Genomic DNA, 25,804 nt, shown 5'->3' on the forward strand with positions numbered 1-25,804 from the left:
GGACTACGTTCCACATGAGCCTTTGCTCACCTTCCTTCATCTCACTCTATCACTATATTCAGGGCACAGTGGTAATGTCACTGGACTAGTAATCCAGAGATCCAGTGCTCTGGGACAGAGGTCCCACCGTGGTAGCTGGTGGAATTTAAATTCAATTAATAAATCTGGATTGAATAGTCAGTTTAATGGTGATTGCGAAACCATTGTTAATTAAAAACACCCATCTGGTTCCCTCATTCCTCCATAGGGAAAGAAATCGGCTGTCCTTAGTTGTTTTGGCTTAAGTGTGACTCCAGACTGACTCTTAAATGCCCTCTGAAATGGCCTGGCAAGTTGTATCAAAATGTTACGAAACCTAAAATGAATGAAACTGGATGGACCACCTGGCATTGTCCTTGGCACCAGAAATGGCAATAGAACACCTGGCCCTGTCGACCCTGCAAAGTCCTCCTTACTAATCTGGGGGTTTGTGCCAAAATTGGGAGAGCTGTCCCACAGACTAGTCAAGCAACAACCTGACGTAAGTATAATTGATGGAAGCATACCTTACAGACACCACCATCACCACCCCTGGGTATGACCTGTCCCACCAACAGGACAGATCCACCAGAAGTGGCGGCACAGTAGTAAACAGTCTCGAGGGAGTTGCCCCTGGAGTCCACAACATCAATTCTGGACCCCATGAAGTCTAATGGCATCAGATCAAACATGGCCAAGAAAATCTCATGCAGATACCATCTACCGTGCTGCCCACCCCCACCCCCTCCCCACCCCACTCAGTTGATGAATCAGTGCTTCTCCATGTTGAACACCAATTTGAAGGAGCACTGAGGGTGGCAAAGGCACAGAGTATACTCTGGATGGGGGACTTCAATGTCCATCATCAAGTGTGGCTTGGTAGCACCACTATTGACTGAGATGGTCAAGCCCTAAAGGACATAACTGCTAGACTATGGGTGAAATTGTCCCAGATTTGCACTGAGTGTGGTCTGCATGCAGGAAAAAGTGTGTTTTAACCGCCAGCCACAATGGTGGCTTTTCATGTCGTATCGTCCCATTCCTGCCTCATTAACTATGCATTCCTGGGAACCATGCTGGGTCGCTGGCGGGGCAGCCTCTGATTCGCCAGCCCCGCTGTCACTTCAGTCCCACAGTAAACCAGGCGCCATATTTAAAGACCACCCCTGTACAGAGCTAGCACTCATCAAGGGATAGGAAGCTGCTGGGAATTGATGGCTGCCAGAGGGAGGAACATGTTGTCCCCAGATTTAACGACGCCTCCCTTGAGCACCTACTGGATGCAGTGCAGGCCCGCCGCGATGTCCTTTACCATGCGCTGGGTGAAGACCAGCAAGTAAGGTCACTAACCCAGCATGGGAGGCAGTGGCAGTGGTGGTCAGTGCCAAAGCCCTGCAAAAGAGGACAACCATCCATTGCAGGAAGAGGATAGATGGTCTCATCTGTTTTGCCAGAGTAAGTCACTCTTCTCATCATTCTCAACTCACACACTCACAAACCCATCACACATCCACAGGGATCTCACACCTCAAGGGACAACACCACTAAGTCTCATACACACCTTTACATATCCATCGGGCTCATATCCTCTGGAGCTTGTGTCCTCATCCCATCCATGGCTCTGTTCACCACACAAACATCCCACACAGTGCCATGCGTCCGACTCAAACTCTCTCCATCTGTTTTAATTCAGGAGAAGCCGGCTCATAACAGCAGGGAGAAGTCCCAGACTGGGGGTGGAATGGCCCACATTAGACCCTTCACTCACTTTCTGGAGCGTGCCTTTGTGCTGACTGATGAGGATGTGGACCATGCCTGAGGCGACGGTGAGGTCAGTGGTGAACATCCACGTGAGGATCCTGTACCACATTATCCCTCTCTCAATGCGACTGCGAGTGCTCTCTCTCCCGTTTTTGGCTCTGCTTCCATGCATTAATTATCTCTATTTCTGTTCACAGAGAGCTCTGCCAAGCGACAGAAACCCTCAGCCAGCCAGTCCCTCAGCTTCTTCCAGGTCCACACCTCCAGCCAAGAGGACACCTCCTTCTTTGAAGAGTTGGAAATAAGCAGCCTAGAAGACTTTATCACAATGCTTACCCACACCCTCCACCAGTGTGGAGACACACACCTCGGAGGCAGGAGTCAGAGGTTCACAATCTGGTGGTCACTGCATGGACACGTGTCCAAAGCAGGAGGAGGTAGATTCAGCCGAGCTCCTGGCACTGGGGGGACTGCTGGGGAGGAGGTATCTGCGAGGTCCAAGTCAGATAACGGACCTCTGGATTTAGCCTTCCAACTCATCGCGGAGACTCAGCAGAAGATGAGGGAACATCACGCTGAACTGTTGGAAGCCCTCAAACGAGTGGCACATGAGTTGGAGGAGTGTGTCCGCTTGCTCTCTGTTGAAGTGGTGTCCCCTTGTGCGCATATGGGGGTCTCCATGGGAAGGATGGCGGAAGCCACGAAGACCATGGTCCAGCAGGACGTGGAGATGTGCACAGACCTGCACTCCATCGTGGGAGCCGCGGGTGAGATCCTGTAGCGGCAACACAAGAGGAAAGCAGGGACGTCCCTCCAGTTGCTCCTTCCCTCAAGGAGTCAGGCTGGGCCCTCCAGCACCCGAAGGGAGGAGGTGTGGCAGCTGGACACCCCTGGGTCATCCACTTAGGAATCTCAGAGGCTGTCCTCTCCCTCTGAGTGCCCTTTGCCTGTGACCCCTCCTCAACCTCGTCCTCTGTCACCGCAGAGGGAGCAGGTGGCTTACATGAGGAAAGCCAAAGTAAACCAGGGCCCCAAGGCCTTGGCTTTCCAGAGGACCCAGGCTGAAGTCACTAGAGGCAACAGGGCCAATCTTTGCACAGGCTGTCTCTACCCCTGTCGTGGATGTTGGTGCAGCACCTAGAAGTAGTGGTGGCCCTAGAAGAGCTAAGATTTTCTGATCACAAGTGGTTGCACGGTAGAACACATTTTGTCACTGTATAATCTGAAAATATATTCACTTTTACTGAGTAACGTGTAATGTTGTCTTTCAGCTTCATTGACAGGCTTCGCAAGTCCACCCCCTGCATCCCCCACTCTAGCAGTTCAGTGCACACAGCTGTACCAGGACTGATTCTGGAGGGAGAAGTGTGTGTGTGTGGTAGGGCCTTTCGGGGGGTTGTGTAAGCACCCTCCCACACACGGGGAGCCTTCCTCCATCACACTCACCTCACTGTCCTGAGCATTTTCAATGCTGCCTGCTGGGGTTCTCTTTCAGTTGTCCATCTGAGCTGACCTACATCTCCGCCCACTCACTGATCACACTCCCATGCAGCATCTGTTCATGCCCAACGCGAGGCTCCTCTCACTTTTGATTTCAGAAGCATGGTGGTTGTGAAGTTTGTTTTCAGCTCCCCCATCCTTTCCCGTCCCCCAATCACGCATGTCCTATCCCCCATCACTGTTGACCCTCCTGGCATCACCTTCCATCTCCCCACCATCACCTATTAACCAGAACCCTTTTCTTTCCAGGATGTTCAGGTGAACATGCACGTTCCCTACCTTCCTGAGAATCCCATCCCCATCCACCTTGACCTCCCCGGCTTCCTCCTTCCCACCTCTGGGGTTTGTATCTGCCTCCGAGTCCCCATCAACCACCCTCTACTGGTGAGTGCCTTCCACTGCTACTGTTGCACCCTCACTCGACCACACTGCCAGCTCACTTTGCCTGCTCTCATACTCACCATTCCCTCTCACCACACTAACCTTCAGTTCACTCCACAGGAGGCAGTCAGCGACTGCACAGACTCCCTGCCTTGCACATTCACTTGGAGATCCACCCCCTTACTCTTCTTCCATCCTTACCCCTTCCTTCAATCTTACTACTTACTCCACCCTTACTCCTTCCTCCCCTTGGACTCCCTTACCCCTCCCCGGACTCCTCCCCACTGTGAACCCCTTCCTCCCCCAGATTCCTTCTATCCCCAGGACTCCTGCTCCCCTTTGAACTCTTTACTCCCCCCGAAGTCCTTCCCACCTCCCAACTCCTTTCCTTACACCTTCCTCTCACCTTAAACCTACCTCCTCAGTTGCCACATTCTCCCCCTTTACACCCTCCTCCCCCTGTACTCCATCACCCCCTCCCCACCTCACCCCACCAAACCATCATTCCCAACCCACCCAACCTCATCCCCCTGACACCATCGATTCCCCCTCACAACCTCACCCCTGACTGACACCATTGTTCCTCCCCTCCCAACCTCACGACCCCTCTCCCAGTCAAACATAGACCTTCCCTCGATGATCATCTGCAGTAGCCCATGGTCAAGACCCTGATGTCCTGAAGCAGGCCCCAGGCATCAAAAGTTATCTTCCACCTTCTGTGAGCTGCTTCGCAGTGGAGCTATGTCTATGAAAATCCACTGAGCATGTAAGGCACATGTTCCTCCAGGGTCCGGTAGCTGTAGGGCTCCAGCGTCTTCTGCTCCTCGAATGTCCATGATGTGAGCGAGGCCCTAATGGTAAGTCCTGACTTCTGCACGTCACACTTGTCAAGATGTGTTCTGGGCCGACGTGTTTTCCCGCCAATGTGCCTGGATGATTCAGCATTGAGGGAAGATTTCGGCAAGCAGGGCTTATAATTATATGCAGATGTATTAAAATTACCTCCCCGACATGCGGTGGTGGGAATGGCTTCCCCCCATTGACGGGTGGAGCGGACGATTGCAAACTGGTTTCATTATGTTGTGGAACCAGTTTTTGGCCTTCTCGCCATATTGTCCACTCATGCCCACCCTGGCCCCTGACGCCAATGAAGACAGAAAATTCCAGTCTTTGTTTGTAGCAGGTTGTGAGGGGACCAACAAGAGGGAAAGGCCTACTTGACCTCATCCTCACCAATCTCCCTGTCACAGATGCAACTGTCCATGACAGTATTGGCAGGACTGACCATCACACAGTCCTTTTGGAGACAAAGTCCCATCTTCATATTGAGGATACCCTCCATGGTGTTGTGTGGCACTAGCGTTGTACTAATTAGGATAGATTTCAAACAGATCTAGCAACTCAAAATTGGGCATCCATGAGGTGCCATAGACCATCAACAGCAGCAGAATTGCATACAACCACAACCTGTAACCTCATGGCTTGGCATATCCCCACTCTACCATTCTCATCAAACTCGGGGATCAACCTTGGTTCAATGAAGAGTGCAGGAGGGCACGCCAGGAGCAGCACCAGGCATACCTAAAAATGAGATGTCAGCCTGATGAAGCTACAGCACAGGACTACTTGCATGCCAAACAGCAGAAGCAGCATGTGATAAACAGAGCTAAGTAATCCCACAACCAACAGATCAGATCTACGCTCTGCAGTCCTGCGACATCCAGTCATGAATGGTGGTGGACGATGAAACAACTCACTGGAGGAGGCTGCACAAATATCCCTATCCTCAATGATAGGAGAAACAGCACATCAGTGCAAAAGACAAGACTGAAGCATTTGCAGCCACCTTCAGCCAAAAGTGCTGAGTGGATGATCCATCTCAGCCTCCTCCTGAGGTCCCCAGCATCACAGATGCCAGTCATCAGCCAATTCACTTCACTCCACGTGATATCAAGAAATGGCTGAAGGCACTGGATACTGCAAAGGCTATTGGCACTGGCAACATTCCAGCAATGGTATTGAAGACTTGTGCTCCAGAACTTGCCACGCCCCTGGCAAAGCTGTTCCACTATAACTACAACACTGGTATCTACCTGGCAATGCGGAAAACTGCCCAGGTATATCCTGTACTCAAAAAGCAGGAGAATTTCAATCCAGACAATTACTGCCCCATCAGTCTACTCTCAATCATTAGCAAAGTGATGGAAGGGGTCATTGACAGTGTTATCTAGCAGCACCTACTCAGCAATAACCTGATCACTGACGCTCAGTCTGGGTTCTGCCAGGGCCACTCAACTTGTGACCTCATGAGAACCTTGGTCCAAACATGGGCAACAGAACTGAACTCCAGAGGTGAGGTGAGAGTGACTGCCCTTGACATCAAGGCAGCATTTGATTGAGCACGGCAAAGGAGCCCTAGCAAAACTGAACTTAATGGGAATCAGGGGGAAAACTGTCCACTGATTGGAGTCACACCTGGGCACAAAGGAAGATGGTTGTGGTTGTTGGAGGTCAATCTTCTCAGTCCCAGGACATCACTGCAGGAGTTCCTGAGGGCAGTGTCCTAGGCCCAATCATCTTCGGCTGCTTAATCAATGACCTTCCTTCCATCATAAGGTCAGAAGTGGGGATGTTTGCTGATGATTTCTCAATATTCAGCACCATTCATGCCTCCTCAGGTACTGAAGCAGCCAGTGCCCATTTGCAGCAAGAGTTGGACAATGTTCAGGCTTGAGCTGAAAAGTGACAAGTGATATTCTCACTACAAAATTGCCAGGCAATGTCCATCTCCAACAAAAGAGAATCCAACCATATCCCCTTTACATTCAATGACATTGCTATCACTGAATCCTCCACTATCAACATCCTGGGGTTACTATTAACCAGAAAATGAACTGGACCAGCCATATAAATACTGTGGCTACAAGAGCAGGTCAGAGGTTGGGAATTCTGAGATGAGTTCTTAAATGATGAACCACCTAAAATAGCCTCTACTACTAGAGATGTGCAGCCCTGAACATCTTCAACTCTCCAGCCAGAGCTTGCATGGAACAGTGGTGAGGAAAGGTGTGGCTTCACGACAACCAGAAGTAGCTGCATCTTCACCACCTCCTCTTCGATGAAACTCATTTTAACGACTTAAGTATGATGCAGGTAACTGAAAATGTTCTGAATATTAATGGCCTGAATTTTTAGCTTGGTGGGCAGGCGTGATCGGCAGGCCAGGGATCGGCCGAGAAATGAACTGCTGACTGCGATCGGCCCCCGATTGCCATTTCATGCTGGCCGGCCAAATAACAGCCAGCCAGTGTGAAGTGCGCACTGAAAAGCTTAGCGCTGCTGGGGTTGGGGCGGGAGGAGGGTGGGCATTGACGTCAACGTGGGCACAGGCGAGCACCGAGAGAATGCACCCTGAAGGCAGAGAGCTGCCTCAAGGAGCTGTGGGCCCAAAAACCACGAAGTAAAGTTTTGAAAATCAGAAAATAATGTCCAAGCATCACAATCAGGCACCAGAACATATAGATGATAAAAATGCTGTCCACAGATTTTTATTTTATTTAATAACGGATGAGGTTTGATGAAACATGTAAAGACCACTTGGCTGATTCACCTATCTGCCAACCGTAAGGTTGGACAGGCTATGAAAAATAACAGACAATTGCGGCGTTAATGGGCTTAATTGCTCTCTTAATTGTCAGTGGGCACGCTTCCGACTTTTGTGCACACCTGCTCAGCAAAATATCGTGCGAGCGATGTCGGGCACTCGCCCAATGTCATCTCGCATGACTTCAGGCCCAATCGGGCTGGGCACGCGCCCGCCCAGTCAACGTAAAATTCAGCCCAATGTTGTGCAATGTGATGAGCAGAGTGTTCCCTGCTCCAAACAGATTCATGCATCACACCAGATCTATAATATGCACACGTTTGTGCGTACAGTTTTACCCTGATTTTCAAATTCATATTTTTGAAGAGTGATTCTGAAATTAAAACTATAGCTTTGGATTTGGAAACTCTAATATTTTACTTGGAGAATACTTGGTGGGGCCTATGTATGATAAATATTTGTACTAGCGCTGTCTCCATTTCCACAGGTTATGATTTGTTTTAACATCTTTTCACTGATTTTATTTTCTAGACAGCAAATTGGGTACTGTAAATGCCAGGGTGAAGTACAATATGTGTGCCTGCAGCATTTGTCAGTAATTCAAGTGCTGGTACAAAGCTTTCAATCAGAGGTAAAAGGGGAACGAATCCAACCCACTGAAAATGTCACCTCATTGGATTTGCACGTGTACCTTGCAACCCTGCCACAATTCGTACACTATGGGCAGAATATATCCCAAATTTGCACAAAATGTGGTAGTGGATGTGAAAAATGACGTTTTAACCCCCTGGCCACAATGGTGCGTTTTCGCGCTTCTCGCCTCATTAATTATGCAGCCACAGGAAACACGCTGTCGCGCTGGCGAGTAGCCTCTGAATTGCCCGCCATGCCGTTACCTCAGCGGTCCCTCACTCCAGTTGCCATATCTAAACTGCAGCTGTGCACACGGCTCTCATATGCTTGCAGCTCAGGAAAGCTCCAGTGAAAGCCAAGAAGAGTTCACTGATCTGTCACTGGAATGCCTTTTGGAGGCCTGCTATGATGCCCTCCACCCCTACTCTGACCTCAGAGAGTCCAGCAATCACATCACTCAGGCTTCGGAGGTGGTGGCAATGGTGGTCAGTGCCAACGTTACACAGAAGAGGTCGGCCATCCAGTGATGAAAGAGGATGAATGATCTCATCCGGACTGCCAGGGTAAAGCAACCATCTCATCACACACTCACAAGGTAGGTGATGACGTAGTGGTATTGTTGATGGACTAGTAATCCAGCAACCCAGGGTAACGCTCTGGGGACCTGGGTTAAAATGCTGCCATGGCAGATGGTGGAGTTTGAATTCGATAAAAATCTGGAATTAAAAGTCTAATGATGACCATGAAACCATTGTCGATTGTTGTAAAAACCCATCTGGTTCACTAATGCCCTGTCCTTACCTGGTCTGGCCTACATATGACTCCAGACCCACAGCAAGTGGTTGATTCTTAAATGCCCTCTGAACAAGGGCAATTAGGGATGGGCAATTAATGGTGGCCCAGCCAGTGACGCCCACATCCCATGAATGAAAAATAAAGCCCATCTCACTCACTGCCAGCTCAAGGGACATCACCACTCACTCACATCTCCATTTAGCCTCATTTCCTCTGGAGACTGCCTCAGCAGCTTTTGCCATATTCTGGCCACTTGCACAGATCAACATATGCCCCCCCCGACTTGGGATAGCCCCCTTCCCCAGTACAGGCCTCACCCTGCAGCCTTTTCCCTTGCCCGAGGTTATTTCTCCCCCTTCCCCAATCAAGCCCCTAGCCCTGCAGCCGTTGAAAAGTCACTCCCGCCTTACGGCTGATCTGGTAAGTAGAGACCTGCCCAAGAGCTCCCCTAAAAGTGATATGGTGCTGCCTGCAAAGCCTGGCGTGATGACTGCGAGCACTGCCCAAAGCAAGGCAGACAAACAAACCTCAAGGTCCACGTGAAGTGCAGGTCACTAGGTGCATGTCGCTTATGTACAGCTGTGAAATACATCAGCGTGATGCCCAGATGATCCAACATGGGGGATGATTCCGGAGAGCAGGGCTTATAATGAGACAACAAAGTATTGAAATTAGGTTCCTGATGTGCGATAGCATTGACGGGTGGAGGGGACGATCGTAATTTGGTTTCATGATGGCGTAAAACTGATTTTTGGCCTTCTTGCCATACTGCCCACTCACACACGCCATAACACCAACGGGACTGGCGATTCCACCCTATGGTCTCAAAATTCCAGAAATTCTGCTCTCACTGCTTGTTTCATCTGAATCTAGGTTGCACAGCAAAAATAATTTTTGACTTGGATATGGCAATTGAAGAAATATGCGCCGTGTTTTTATAAAAAATATATTTTAATGACCATTTAATACGCAACTGTACAGATACAATTCTCATGTGAATTCATAACGATAAGCCAGTTTTCTATTTACAACCTAGGCAATAGGCAAGAACATTGTTTAAATACAAAATTTAATAAAAACGTTCAAGTATTTTCACAAATCATGGGGTAAACTGAAATCCTGATTAATGTAGTTAAAGCCACTTAATCATACAAAAACACTGCTGTAATAACCAGCTTCTAAATTATGAGTCAAATATTTAGGGACGAGATATTTGATCTGTTTGGAGTACAGTGTTGTCTTGTGGGCAGTTATAATGGCAGGTGCACGTGGTAATGATCATCATCTGCTTTTTAACAATTATTCCTCCTGGACATTTGAAGTCCAGCTGAGCTGTTTTGGTGCTGTGAGGAGTGCAGCACCTCCCATCATTGCAAACTCCACAATATTTAGGTTTGTAGGACTGGACGCTTATGCAGTCATTATATTCAAATTTTGTTGGTTTTGTTGCTTTTGGTGTTCGGACACATTTCTTCCCTTTCTAACAAAAAAGCAAAGGAAAGACTAATTATAATGTTCCATCAGGTATCAGTTTTGTTCATACACAGAGGTGTAACAGAGGTGGTTTGAAAAGTATGGCATCAAATGGGCTACCGACAGCATCGTACTCTAGCATGTGTGCAGAAGACACTAACTTGCACATCCATACATTGTTAAACAAGACACAATTACGAAATTCAAAGAAGGTTGAATTAAGAGGAAGAGACAATTTTGTAATCAACTTTGTGCTAAATTCGCAATAGCATCAAATATTATTGCATCAATTAAGTGAAAACATTGCGGCTTTTCATTACTAAGTTTTCAGCTACATTAACAATCTGACCTCTTCTTAGCAAGTGTTTTCTCAGTCCGCATTTGAAAAGACTTGAGCCACATATGGGGTGCAAAAATGCTAATGTTAGGTTCCGATCTGATTATGTTGTTGAGTTACACTATTGTACAGTTAGATCCAAATTGCATAAAATCCTAGTTCTCTTTGGGAAGCGGACAGCATAGATTAAAGTTAGCATAACTGGAGTTAAAACTCCTGGATATATGAAGAGATTCTATTAACTGCCATTGTGCACACAAAAATATAAAATTACAGAGTAAGTACAGATATTGGAGGCCAGTGTTGGGTCTGCTATCCTTCCTGGATCTTTCTTTAACATCTTTCTCATTCATCAAGCATACTCACCCATTTTATCTTACAAATGACTTAGCACTTATACTTATTGGATTTGATCTATCATCATTCTACCCAGCTGCAAATAGTATTTTGGTCCTTCTATAATTCTTTATCTGCTTCAAGAGACTCTGCTGTCCTCCTTATTTATCAGTTGCAAGTATCACCAACTTCGATGGAGTTTCCAAATCCAGGTCCATATCTTTCATATTTCACCTAGTACAGCAATTTCCTTAAGGAGGTGTAACTGCCGCTTATATGGAACTTTAGAAGTATTTGATGTCAAATAGTTGTTAATAGTCATTGGGAAAGTTATGTCTTCAAATAAGTCAAGAAGTGGTCAGTTCACTCAAGTTGTATTGGTGATCATTTACTTGACCCTTGTCATGCAAGTACTCCACAACTTTGCTCCCAATGCTTGATTCTGTCATCTTGCCTGTTAGCAATATAAAACTAATGGCTCTGCCGTTAGTCAAGTTCAGTGTTGTCAAATAGGAATTTAATGTTTGTCAAACTTGTGGTGATCAGGTCACCATATTCACCATATAATGCAAAATACATGCAAAAGATGGGGTGAATCTTGTAACAATCTCCCAGAAATCAACTGGGATTGAGTACCATGACTAAAGGCGAGCAGTAGTGCACTGCACTTTGACAGCAACTCTGGAAAATAATATTTTTAATAGAATGAACTAATCACTACACAGTTGTGGTGTAGCAAATGAAATATTTCAACATGCTTTCACTTCCTTCCTTCAGTGGGTGCCTAATGTCTCTCACCTGATTAAGAGTATCAATTCACCACATGTCTGTGGCCGATTCGCCACATGGTGAGTGGTTAGCATATTAGACAAAACTGGTCTAGTTTATTGCCTTTCAGCCTTGGCTCAGTGGCAGTGGCTTCCTTGAGTTGAACAGTCAGATATGGGTTCAAGGTCAGCTCCAGGACTTCACCACAATCTATGCTCATACTGAGACAACACGACATTGTTTTAGGTGCGGATGTTCAGATGAGGTGTTAAACCAAGGTCCCATGTGTCCTATAAGGTGGAGGTAAAAGATCCCATAGCACACTTCAAAGAACAGGGGAGTTCTGTGTCCTTGGGCAGAATATTGAGCTCGACGGGCAGACACACGCCCGACCTGGCCGAGTGTAAAATGACGCGCGATGACGTCATCGAGCGTCCCGACGTCATCGCTCACTCATGCGATATTTCGTTCGGTGGGCATGTGCCGGAGTCAGTAGCGCAACCGCCGACAATTAAAAGGCCTATTAAGACCATTAAAAAAGGTAATTAATTTCAAATTTATGCTGCCTGTCCAACCTGACAGTTGGCGGGCAGACAAAAACGCCATGTGGCCTTTGCACTCTTTAGGAAACCTCATCCAAGGGCGGGATGAGGTTTCCTAAAGCAAATAAAAATAAAATAAAAAATTCACACTTTAATTAAAAACCTATCCCTGCTCATGTGACAGAGTCACATGAGGGGGCACGTTTCATGACATTTTTATTTTGTTCATTAAGTTTTTTCAAAGAGTGTTTCATCTCCCTGAGGCAGCTTTGTGTCTCAGGGGGATTGAAGAGCTCTTTCGCGCACGTGCACGAAGTTCGCGCTAGGCCTGTTTGCCCTCCTCCCCCTGCCCGTGCAGGCAGCGCTCCCGCTTACATTCCACGCTGGGCTGGCCTTAATTGGCCTGCCCACGTAAAATTGTGGTGCGGTGCCGATCGCGGGCAGCGATTGGCTTTCCGACCGCCCCCGCCAAGGGCAAAATCCTGCCCCTAGATAATTTCAACCAGAAGCATCAAAATCAGATTAACTTATCACTTATTATTTGCTATTTGAGAGATATTGCTGGGTTTGAACAGAGTGCCGCATTCGCCCACATAACAATAACTACACTTCAAAAGTAATTCATTGCCTGTCAAGTGCTTTGGAACATCAAAGGATCTGAAGGGTGCTATATAAATGCAAGTTTTTTCTTTCCTTGCCCCATGATTGAAGCTATTTTATAGGGTTCATTCCTACTTTTAATTATTGGTATATGGGCTGGAATTTCACCGAATATGGATGATTTGGGAGCCCTTTAAAAATGGTGTGTCGGCTCTGAGTGCGAGATTCCCGATTCCATTCTTGGGGTTTCTGATTTTCAAAAGCGCCTTTTAAGAATGTGCCCTGGTTTTGGTCAAAAGCTTGCACCCTGCACTCCCAATCTGGCCAGCAACATTGTGGGGATAGGCATTTCCAGCCCGCCACAATTTTCATAGAGTCGGGCCAGGTTTAAAGGACTCGTGGTTCGTGGCCACGCCAAGGTATGCCCCTCAAAACAACCACTATGGCTCCTCATGCCCCCCTATGCTGAAATATACCCCCCACCCAACCACTATGGACCCTCATGTCCCTAATGTCAAGGTATGCCTCCTAAGCAACCCGTGGCCCCTCATGCCAAGATATGCCCCCAAACCACCCCATGGTCTCTCATGCCCCATATGCCAAGTTTTGCCCCTCCACTCACCACCCATAGCACCTCATGCCCCCTATGCCAAACTGTGGCACTTCCATGATCTTTGGTTCTATACAGTGTAATGGGTCAATGAACCCTATAGCGACAATAGGATGTGTAAAAAAAGCTTTAAAATCATTGATTTATAACTTTAAACTTTTACTACAGCGCAATAAAAATGTAAATCATCCAGACCCTTTAAAGTTTTGACAGCTGAGACTATAAGCACTTGAAAACTCTTAATCCTGTGTAAATAAACATTGTGAAATTGACAACAGAGGTCAGGGAGCCAGAGTTGTCAATCAAGCAATGTTTTCTTTGGGGCTCAGGTGTTTCAGCATGCTAATGGCTGTCTGGGCTCTCATGAATATATAATGAGACTTGGCTGAGAGCCCAGAAAGTCATTAGCCTGTTGAAATACCTGAGCACCAGAGAAAACATGTCAGATCTTCGAAGTTAGGAAAAATTTCTGTTTCTAGCTTAGAAAATGCGTAAAATTTTATAGAAAAAAAAATCAGAAACAAGAATATACTGCTAATAGATCAGTAAGAAAGAGTACTGTGTTGTGCACCACAGAACAATAATTCAGGAAACCCTGGAGGGAAATTTAATCTCTATTGGCATATAGAGGGATAGTGCGAAACAGGTGGTAGCAGATCAACCATACATTACTCACCTTTCTCAATTGACTTCAATGGGAAGGAAAAATTAGCTTATCTGATACCATCTGTTTACACCATGCTGAAGTTGAATTTCACCCTTGCCCCATGATCAATCCCTGATCGCTACAGCAGGTCCATTCACAGAGTGCTAAGGAGGTAGTGGGCATGGAGAGAATGAAAAGGTCCCTTTAGTGATAGCTACTCAATGATCCTGTTGGGACTACATGACGTTGGTTACATGCAATAGTCAAATAACATTAAGGGCAGGGTTTTTAGTTTAGCTGGAGCGTGCGATCGGCGGGCCCAGGAGTGGCCGGGAACAGACCCCTGACCGCGATTTCACACTAGCTGGCCAACTAACAGCCATCCAGCGTGAAACGCACGCTGATAGGCTCAACGCTGCTGGGACGGGGGTGGGAGGAGGGCGAGCGCTGAAGTCAGCGTGGGCACGGGGGAGCATGGAATGAAAGCTCCCTGAAGGCAGAGAGCTGCCTCAGGGAGCTGAAGAATTTAAATGTAATAAACACAGATGTTAAAACACGGAAAAAATGTCGACGCATCAGAATCAGTCACCTGAACATATATAAGATGAAAATCCTGTCCATATATTTTAATTTTTTAAAATTTAATAATGGAAACCTCATCCTGTCCGTGGAAGAGTTTTCTGGAAAATGCAAAGGCCGCCTGGCAGATTTGCCCATCTGACAACCGTAAAGTTGGACAGGCAGTGAAGAATCTCTGCTAATTACAACTTTAATGGCCTTAATAGGCCTCTTAATTGTCGGCGGGCACGCTTCCGACTCGTGCTTGCCCACTGAAATATTGCACGAGTGCACGATGATGTTGGGATGATCACGCGCTATTTCACATTTGAGCGGGTTGGGCGTGCGCCCGCCCACATGCTGTGTGAAAAATTCTGCCCTAAGAGTTGATATGCCAAACAAAAACTCAGGTGAAAGTTGAAGCTGTGTTTAAAAAAAAGGAAAAAATTGATACTAGGGATTGTTATCTTATTATTATTAACTTTAATAATGTAGTTGTAAACCCATTTAAACTTAAGGTATTCCAAATCTTGGCTGCCTGTATGTCACACTCATACCAACTTACACTAAGCCCCAATCACCCATCACTGTACTCACTGACCTACGTTGGCTCCTGTTTCACCAAGATTTCAACTTTAAAATTCTCACCCTAGTGTTCAAATCCCTCCTTGGTCTCACCTTTTTTTATCTCTGTAACCTCCTCCAATCCTCTGCATTCCTCAAACTCTGGCTCCCTTGTGCATCCCGCTTTCCTTCATCCCAGTTTTGGCAGCCATGCCTTCAGCTAGCTAGGCCTTCAGCAATGGCATTCTATGCCTATACCTCCATCTTTCTCTCCTGCTTTAAGACACTTCTTAAAACCCATCCCTTTGACCAAGCTCTTGGCCACCAGTCCTAATATCTCTTTCTCTGGCTTAATTTCAGTTTATGATTGATAATATTCCTGTGAAGAACCTTGGGATGTTTTATTACATTAAAGATGCTGTGTAAATACAAACTATGAAATTATACCTTTCACCACCGCCCCCCCCCCCGCCCCGCACCCCACCCCCCACCCTCCATACTCACTGTCTCAGGCTGAACCAAACTTTTCACAACCACAACATCCTATTTCATCCTGAAGTGGGCTTTCAGCCCTATATCCTCTCCATCACAAAAACTCCATCTGCTTCCAGAACCTTATTCACTTCCTACTCTCATCTATGGAAGAAACTCTCATCAGCAGCTTTGTCACCTCAGGAACTGAGGTTTCAGTTCTTAAGACCCTGCCTCAGGACTGGAAGATATTACAGACGAGCAACATTTAAAAAGCGTGACATTGTGTGATAATGTAAAATGGCGACATTGATTCAGCTATCACCTAGAGTTACATTTCCCCAACTATTCCAATTCACTCTGGTTGGCCTCACAATCTTCAAAAACTTTAGTTCGCATTGAACTCTACATTGTGCACTCTATCCCACAACCAAGTCCCATCCATCCATCACCTCTGTCCTTGCAAACCTAGATTGGCTTCTAGTCCATCAATGTTCCAATTATAATTCTTAGCTTTGTATTAAATTCACTTCAGGGCCTAAACTCTCCCCATTTTTGTAACCTTCTGTAACTCTACAGTGCTCCATGATCTCCATTTCTTCCAAGTTTGGCCTCTTGAGCATCCCCATTACTATTTCCTCACTATTAGCAGCTGTGCCTTCATCTAGGTTCTACAATCTACAATTCCCTGTCTAAAACTTTCTCCTTAAAACCCAATGCTTTGGCTAAATGTTTAGAGACTTCTAATATTTTCCTTGGTTCAGTGTCCACTATTGTCTGGTTATATTTTTGTGAAGTGTCTTGGAACCTCTCTCTACATCAAGGGTGCTGCATGAATGCAAGTTGTTGTGCTAGCTTCAGGTATCTTAACATGCTCTTTACCGAAAGAAAAACAGCAATCCTCTAGCATTAAATTGTTTGGACTCACTTTGACAGTGAATTTGTAATCTCCACATGGTCGAACTTCACAAATTCGTATCTGCTTCACCATATCACATTGATGGTTTTTATTAGTTACACGAGTAGAGATGCCCATGCCACAGGTTTTGGAGCAGGCACTCCACTGTGTGGTCTGCTGTATACAGTTCAGACTAGGGTTAATTGAATCCAATTCATAGGTTGCCTCCTGTCTGTAAGCTGAAAGGAAGAAAAGGTTATCTTCTTACACAATGTTATGTATACGAATAGTAATTTGGTAATACAGAACTTGAGTATTGTTGAGAAAATACATTTTGTCAAAGCTTTTCGCCTTGGGCCATGGCAACACCTCTACCAATCAGAGTCCACTTGCCAACCAATCTGCACTCTCTTCTCATACAGTATAAAGTTGTTGCTTCCCCGACATTGGTATTCTTGTGATTGTCCTGATGTGTGCAAGACAAAAAGCTTTGACAAACTGTCTTTTCTTAGAAATACACAAAGCTGTGTGCGGAAACTCTGAAGTTTTGAAAATTGTTGCAATTGCAGCAGAATTAAATATCGCTATGATTGCTATATTCTAAGTCACAGTGTGTGGAAAATTACAAGTTTAATTTTCTCATGTTTTATCTTACCATTATACACCGTAACGCTAATGTCAGTAAGTTTGTCTTCTATCCAAGGTAAAACATTTAAGAACATTGGGGAATTTAGCTGGGAAGCTTTATAGTTGAAATTACAAACCTAGAAACACTGGGGTTCTTTGACCCGGATTATTTTATATTCAAGATTAGCAAAAGTAACCCTTCTGTACCATGGAATGAATCCAAACTTCTGACAACAATCATGAGAATTTAAATACAATTGAGTCACCCAAGTAAAAAAATAGTTCACTAGCGAGCATTTAGGTTCAATAAAAGAGGTGACTTTTTCCAATTTTTCACAAATATGTACTTGTACATTCATTCCTTTTTTGTTTCAGTTTATCCCCTGATCTAGTCCTGTACTGAATCTGGTAATTTAGCTGAGGCACAGTTCCTCGAAACTGCCTTATGTCACTTAAAGCATAATTTTTCAGGTTTGATTTTGAACTGAATAGACTATTTAATTGGGGAGTATCACAGCTGAGTCCAACTACCTTACCATGAGAATGCAATATGGACTAGCCATTGTAACTTTTCAGTCAAACAAAGTAAAATATTGCAGATGTTGGAAATCTGAAAACAAAATGGCAAACAGCTGAAAATATTCAGCAAGTCAGGCGACATCTATGGAAGAACAAGGGTCAATCCATTGAGGTTTCAGTTCTTAAGACCCTGTCTCAGGACTGGAAGATATTACAGATGAGCAACATTTAAAAAGGGAAGACAGCAGATGAGGTAGAAGAAAAAAGGTACAGGAAAAAAAATATAGAATGACTTATTAAGTGCTTGCATAGAGAACATGAGATCGCTAAGTGATGTTAGCAACAGGCAAAAAGGAGAAGTAATGGGAGAAATCAAAGAAATAAAAGACATACAAGACACAGCGTGTGTGACTAGCTCAAAGACTAGCAGAAAGAAAAGCATGAGAAACTGGCATGGTGGAGCAGGCTCCAGTGGAAGTCAAAAAAGGTCAACACCAAGCGTTTAGACCACCCCACCAGTAGTGTTCAAATTGGGGTCTCCACTCCAAGTACCACCCCGTTCTGCCCCCCCACACCATTCCCTGGAAACACTGGAAGGCCCATTCTATTTCCAACAGATCCTGCTAAAGAGAAATGGATGCTGTAGTTAAGTTCTGAAATGGTTAATGTTAGGGTCAGAGTGTTGTAAAACACCTAGTGGAAAGATGAGCTGCTGGTTCTTGAGCTTAAGTTGATTAGAACAGTGTTGAACACCAAGGACAGAGATGTCAGAGTGAGATGGAGAATTGAAATGGTAAGCAATAGGGAGCTTGGGAGTTGCAATAGTAAATCAATCACCTCATCGTTTCCTTGAATTGAAGAGATTATTTGAGCAACGACTGCAGTATTGTAGAAATAAGAAGTACATGTAAATTTCTGTCTCACACAGAGGGCAAGATGTTTAGTTCGGAAAGCGTGTGTGATCGGTGGGCCCAGGAGCGGCTGGGGAATGGACCGCCGACCGCAATTGGCCCGACCACAATTTCATGCTGGCTGGCCAATTAACGACCAGCCAGCGTGAAAGAGCATGTGTGAAAGGTGCGCTGAAATGCTCAGCATTGCCGGGGTGGGGGCGGGAGGAGGACGGGCACTGACATAAGCATGGGCGCAGGGGAGCGCGGAATGAAAGCCTCCTGAAGGCAGGGAGCTGCCTCAGGGAGCTGAAGAATTTAAAAGCAATGAATAAAGATTTTAAAATCCAGAAAAAAATGTCCACGCATCAGAATCAGTCATCTGAGCATATAAATGATGAAAATTCTGTCCAGACATATATTATTTTTAAGTTAATAACAGGAACCTCATCCCACCCTTGGATGAAGCAATGAAATTTTCCAGATCAAGGTGAGGGAAGGAAGCAGCACCAACACAAACATCTATGTAAAAACATAAAGATCTGCATTTATACAGCACCTTTCACAACCACAAAATGCCCCACAGTGTTTCACAGTCAATGAAGTACTTTTGAAGTGTAGTCATTTTTGTAATGTTGGAAACACAATAGTTAATTTGCATACAGCCACCTCCCACAAAGAGCAATGCCATAACGACCAATCTGTTTTTGTTTTGCTGATAGACGGATAAATATTGGCCAGGACACCAGGAATAATTCCCTGCTCTTCATCACAATAGTAACATGGGGTCATTTACATCCACCTGAAGGGTCTGATGGCTGAAAGATAATACCTCCACATTGCAGCACTCCTTCAGTACTGCACTGGAGTGCCTGTCCTGATTTTTGTTCTCAACTCATGGATTGGGATTTTAACTCACAGCCTTCTGACTCAGAGGCTGGAGTTCTACCAACTGAACCATGCCAACACTTAATGTGATGAAAATAATAGATCAAAAAGTGGACCTGAGTGGAACTGGAACAAGGAATGTTCAACATATCTTACAAAAGGTGAGGACCAACCCAGGTTCCTCTGGTGACACCTTTATCTGAAAAAACATGTTCAATGTGATAATAGGTTCCGTCAGGCAAAGGAAAGTGGCAACATTTGAAGACTAGGTAGGTCGCTGTTCAAGGAAGAAACAAGCCATTCTTGTGAAGGACTGATGTGCAGAGAGACTGCTTCTGGAGTGAAAAGGAGACAGTTAAGTCCAGAAACCTGGAAACTGGTAAAATGATTTTACTCCTCCAGGATCTCAATCTGACATCTCTGTCCTTGGCGTTCTACATTGTTCTAATCAGGCTCAACTTAAGCTCAAGAACTAGCAACTCATCTTTCCACTGGGTGCTTGCAACACTCTGACCCTAATCATTAACAATTTCCGTACTTAACTACAGCACCCATTTCTCTTCAGTAGGAAATGGCCAATTATAATGGACCCACCATTGTCCTAGAAGAAATTAGAGCTAACCCATAATAGACACAGGTTTGATCATAGAAATTGTTCGTCACGCAGCTTAGTATCTGTCCCTGTCAAACCAGGGTATTTTTAAAAAACGTGAAATAGTAAATGATAGAAAGAGACATCAGAGATTGGTAAAAGCAAAATACTGTGGATGCTGGAAATCTGAAATAACAGTATAAAATCCATCACATTTCTATTTCTCTTTAGCTCTGAAGAAGAGTCATATGGACTCAAAATCTTAACTTTGTTTTTCTCTCCACAGATATTGCCAGACTTGCTGAGATTTTTCTAGCATTTTCTGATTTTATATCAGAGATTGGTTTATGGGTCTACGTGCAACCTGATTCTTTAGCCACTCCTTAATTTAAAGTAGTATACACCAGAAGGGTGAATTTTATGAATTTATACTTTGGTCACTAATTGACAAGATATTTTGGGTGCCTAATTTCTCAATATGCTCTGTTGGAACACAAATTTGTACTATATACCCCATGCGGAATGTATTGGTATTTTTAGCTAACTTTAAGACATCACTCTCGTGCAACTGAAAAGTTTGAGTCATTTAATTAGTTGCTCATTTATACAGTATAGGGTGTAAAGAGTGCACCCAGAGTTTATAATTAGCTAAAAGAATACAGAACACATAAACATAGCATCCTACCTGCCATTGCAAATCCTCCAATAGGAGCTTCTTGCTTGTGGTCACACACCCATTGCTCACAACACTCTCCTGGCATCTGTACTTGTTTGGGAAATGGGCAATCAGGGCCCGGCAAGAGAACATCCAAATTACAGCGGGGCACACAGCCAATCAGACCATCTTTACAGGAACACTGGTATTTGCAATTTGGCTGAAATGTCTCACCATTTCGATAGACAACTCCATCATACATGCAAATATTACCTTCATGTGCTGGAATTTAAAGACAAGTGGCATTAAAAATTTATATCATTCTCATGAAGAATACCATCACATAGATAATCCTATATCTAAGTAATAATAATGTGTTTTTTAATAAATTATAGTGGGAGGAAATAAGCACATGTGAAACAAGCATTTTAGTTTTCTTAATTATTCGATAATTGTATAATTTATTTTGGTTAACATATGGCATTTGAAAGTTTCTTGGAAAAGTGCAAGTCAATTTTCTTTCAATGACTGCTTACTTCAGAAAGATTCGTTCAAGCTGAATAGCCATACACTTGTACATTGAACAGGCATCCCAAACAGCAGCTTGCACTTTATCCATAGGAGACAATACTAATCAGGGGGCAGCATGAAGTAATAATTTAATATTCTGTTTATGCTGTACCTTGGGTATTCATGCAGCATAATCATTGGCACCGCTTCATGCCAAACATACAACTGACAATTCCTCAGAAACTGGGCCCTATAGGTTTTACATTCTATTGTTGCACATCATCTGTGGGATAATTGGTGCAGATTTTAATTTTTAAACTTTAAAAGACCTGGGTCCACTGAGCTGCCTTTAGGTTTCTAGCAATCCTACTGACAGCTTGAATATGCTGCGCTGCCCATATAGAACACCACCTTCCCTGAATTGAAGGTTATGGATTAAAAGTATCAACAGTAAAATTTCCAAGCAAACCTGCACCCTAAACACTCTTCCTACCACCAATGAACCAGAGGACTTATGTCAGCTGCAGTCCGGGGTGGAGGACAGATTGGCGGGGGTGGGGGTCCAGTATGGGGGGATGCAACTAGCTGAATGGTTGCATTGCTACAGACTGTATCACTAAGCAACTTCAGTTCTCTTCCAACAAAATATAATAACTAATATTGTAAATCAAGTCTCTGCTTCCCATTCACAAGAGCACCATAAGACTCCTGCAATATGCAGCTTTCTCCTTTGTACAGGTTTCCTTTTTCTCAACAAGTGAAAAGAGCTGACGGTTCCTTTCAGTGCCACCAGTGGACAAGAGATGGTTCATCAGGGCAGATGGAGGAGATAGGGGTTAGAGAAAGGAGGGAAATTTAGTCTCTACTGAATATCTTCCTGCTTACAGGTCTCTGGTAGAAAATTACATTCTTTTAGATTTTTAAATAGCCTGGAGCTGTTTTCTTAAAAAAAAAGCCAAGCTTACTTTCACTTTTTATTGAAAATAATTTGCAAATATTGTCAATAAATACACCAATTTTTATTTCCCCAATAAATTTATATGGCTGTCAAGCGATAAGAATGTCAATGTTTTCCTCAACCTGTGCTACTGTTTCTCTATCTGCAGGTTGAGATTTCCTTTATTATTTGAAGCAACGAAATGCTCAAGAGATGTTATCAGAATAGCCTGCTCCAAAATTGTTAAGAGTCCAGAGGAATTTTACACTGCAGGAAATTGTTTTGTGTTTCCACAAACAAACGCTTAGACATATAACATTTATTTAAAAAGCATAGTCTTCAATATTGTCAGTGAAAAAAAAATCACTAAATTAATTTTTTTCATGTAATTAGGGATGAACTGCTTATACTGCTTCTACTAATTGCTGAGAGAGGTGTCAGCTGTGGCTCAGTTCATAGCACCCTCGCCTTTGAATCAGAGGGTTGTGGGTTCATGTCCCACTCCCGGAAACCAAGAACTGTGAATGTACTCGAAAGAGTTACATGCGATCTGTTGATAACTCGAAAGAGTTACTAATTGCGGAGGCCATTTTCAAAATGAACAGGGTGAGGAAACTACAGCAGCACATTTCCACTTACCTGTCTGGCCCTATTTTTCACGGGGCACATCATAATGGCAACAATAGAGTATCAGTAATGCTACAATACACATTTGGGAGTGAGTTCATCCTCCCTTACTTCAACTGGCTTAGAATTGGTTTTAAAATCACAGCTTTTACAAATTATAATGAACCTCTTGCTTTGCAGAAGAATTGCTAATTCCTTAGAAAGATACAATATCACTTGGACAATAACTGTGGTTCCTAAAGCAATGATTTATTATTTTCCATTATAGGTGCCCCTCTGAGTCAAGAATGAACCACTTACAAAAAAGGCATTTTTAATCACCAGGATCTTTTGTTTTTCTAAGTTCTAAACTCATATTTTCCATCTTCCTTTGTATTTCCATTTCCTCACACCAAGCAGCGCGATAGGAAATATGCACTCTATATTGCCTCAATGTGCTTCTCATTAAGGTAGCTCATAATTTCACATAGTAAGATCACATAGGAATACAAAGGTTTTACAACTTTATCATTACACTACAGCCTAACTATTCTATATCACTCACCACTAAACCCAGCATTCCGTCAGCTCTGTTATGACCATCTACTTGAGGGCTGCTTGAAATATTTTGTGAAACTAAACCTCCAAATCTCCTTACTTGTCTATATTACTCAACCATATTCCCCATTCAAACTATCATTTTAAAAAAATTGACACTGAAATGTATTTGCCATATTTTTGTCCATTCTACCATCTTATCAATATCCTCTCGCTGCTCCCTTTCATCCTAAGAATTATTATTTACTATAACTCCTATGTTACTATTACTTGCACATTAGGAAACTACTCTAATTCTATATTCAAATCATTGATGTACACAGTGAATAGAAGCAGAACAAAGCCCAATGTGACAGCACTACCCACTTCCAGCCATAGGGAAACTGCCCTTAAGTTCTGCTATTTATTTCCTTCTAACCAATTTTCAAGTTCAACTTTCTACTTATTAAAATTTTAACCCTTCAATATTCCATGTGTGGTACTTTCTTAAAGTCTTTATATTCCACATCTACTGCATTATCCTCATTCATCATATCTGTCACCTCCAAGAACTTTGACATTTGTCAAGCATTATCTTCCTTGCTGAATTAGAGGTTGGTAGCTTTGAATTATTTTCTCTTCATCTACATATTAGTTATTTCATCTTTAATTTATGTAATGATTTCTGATTTTCCATGATTGGCTTCAAGTTACTCAGGTTAGCCCTGCCACCCTTGTGAAAATAGGCCTTACAATGGACACTCTGGAGTACCTCATTACACATATATGGCCTGGTGTAACTGGCAAGTAATGGCGGAATTTAAACAGCTCTTGCAACTTGGTAATTTACGCCAAAATGTCTGGTCTATATCATTAGCATAGGCTATAACGTAAACAAATAGATACAGCAGAATTTCTAGCATGGTTTGCACATAGATGGCACTGCTGCATATTTATCTTGTGGTCAGAAAAATAAGGATACTCGGCTAAACTACTCTCAACTCAATGTTGAAAGTGGGGCAAATTCTCACAGAACTTCTAATTGCCCACCCAAACTTCAGAAGACCATACAAATCCGAGAAAAATAGCATTATTATTCCATTCTTTCAGGATTTTGCCAATTCTTACAAAGTTGCCCTCTGACAATCAGGGGAAAAAACCCACAGAAATTCCCCCTCATAATTTCTACAGCCTCCATTATTTCTTTCCCATATTTCCCTTAGGCTCCTTGGATGTATCTCGTTTGATCCTAACATTTTGTCCTCCTTTAGCTTACATTACCCGAGCAACTTGGTGTTTTACCAGTATAGAACTGACGCTCCAGTTATTAATTCATTAATGTTTACAGTTTGTTGTTAAATACAATTCTTTGAACCTGCATAACATTATCTGGTTCATGTCAGTATTGTTGTTCTCAGCAGGACCCATCAGGAAATGTCCACACTAACTTAGATGCTTACATCTGTAGTACTTCTCGGAAAATAAAATGACAGGCAGGCTGGTTACTGAGTTGTCAAAAGATACTTCATCGTGTATGTTGTTAACTCACCTATGCAAACGCCCAGCCCTTGCCGGGTGTCAGCGCTGTAGTCGCACTGTAGCCCCTGGTGCGAGTCACAGGAGTCGCTCTCGGTGCAGACTTCGCCCGCTTGCTTGGCACAAACCCGGCAGCAGCCGCAGCTGTCCAACACTAGCCGTACTCCGGGTGTACATCTTGGTGGATCCTTTGGACACTTACAAGGGGAAGAACATTGCTGGGCAATGACCCGCTGTAAAACAGAAAGACGGAACACAAAAGCTTTGATCATACCAAACCTGAGATCCATAGTATTTATTCCCTTCACACAGGTTCCTTTTTAAAAAAAAAATCACATTTTTAATTCATTTATCATATTAATGTATTATATTCTCGGTTATACCTCAATGAAAAACAAAAGCAAATGCACCAGTGTCACGGTGAAGTGCTGCATGCTGTCACTATAATAATGAAACAACACCACTTCCCTCTCAACCTCTGCTCACCGCCGTGTTCCGCGTGCATTTTATAAAGCCGCCTTCCGCTGAGACGCCGCTCTAATTGGCTGAGGCTACGAAAGTTGCGCTCGCAGAGCCTTCCCGGGGATTGGACAACAGCTTTCCGTTGTGCTGTCGCTATGGTGATGCCGCGAGCGATTGGATCCAAAGACTGGGCGGGGTGTTTGACTGGAAGGCGGTGCTGGTGATTGGCACCTGGAGACTGCAGACAAACGCCTAGGAGGAGGAGACTGGTTTGATCGGACATGCCTGTCCCCTGCCTTTAATAGATCAATCTTTGCAACACTAGACATTGCTTTGTTGTAGAGAGACCGTTTTTTTGTCTCACTCTTGCTTCGTCTGCACTGATTGCCCAATTCTCAAAACTGATGCAAAATATTGCAGGATGATGCACATTTCGCCGCAACAGCGAAAATGCACTTCTGTCGGGACTGATAACTGGAAACACTTGTGGCACGTCTCTGAATTGAGACCTGTGGAATGTGCTGCTTGGATGTTAAACATCGACCCTGCA

The 25,804-nt window shown here is 44.1% G+C and overlaps 1 protein-coding gene across 1 annotated transcript; it reads right to left on the reverse strand.

Annotated features, from left to right (window-relative positions):
• Positions 1-9,639: 9,639 nt before the first annotated feature.
• On the reverse strand, positions 9,640-25,297 carry LOC144679603 (CCN family member 3-like). Its single transcript, XM_078540152.1, has 5 exons — positions 25,176-25,297; positions 24,806-25,025; positions 20,697-20,948; positions 16,526-16,734; positions 9,640-10,172 (listed from the first exon to the last, which is right to left on the reverse strand). Exons 1-5 carry the CDS (start codon positions 25,224-25,226, stop codon positions 9,891-9,893), a joined length of 1,014 nt encoding a protein of 337 aa, XP_078396278.1. The 5' UTR covers positions 25,227-25,297; the 3' UTR covers positions 9,640-9,890.
• Positions 25,298-25,804: the final 507 nt, after the last annotated feature.

Source organism: Cetorhinus maximus, chromosome 4 (genome assembly GCF_964194155.1).
Source record: "Cetorhinus maximus chromosome 4, sCetMax3.hap1.1, whole genome shotgun sequence".
NCBI classification, from domain to species: domain Eukaryota; kingdom Metazoa; phylum Chordata; class Chondrichthyes; order Lamniformes; family Cetorhinidae; genus Cetorhinus; species Cetorhinus maximus.

Bases quoted from the DNA above. Each gene is read 5' to 3' on its own strand.
- LOC144679603 (XM_078540152.1), bottom strand. From the start codon at position 25,226: ATGCAGCACTTCACCGTGACACTGGTGCATTTGCTTTTGTTTTTCATT. The intron at 20,949-24,805 runs GTGAGTTAACAA...TTTAAATTCCAG, and splicing joins AGGGCTGGGCGTTTGCATAG to CACATGAAGGTAATATTTGC. The intron at 16,735-20,696 runs GTAGGATGCTAT...TCTTCCTTTCAG, and splicing joins TGGAGGATTTGCAATGGCAG to CTTACAGACAGGAGGCAACC.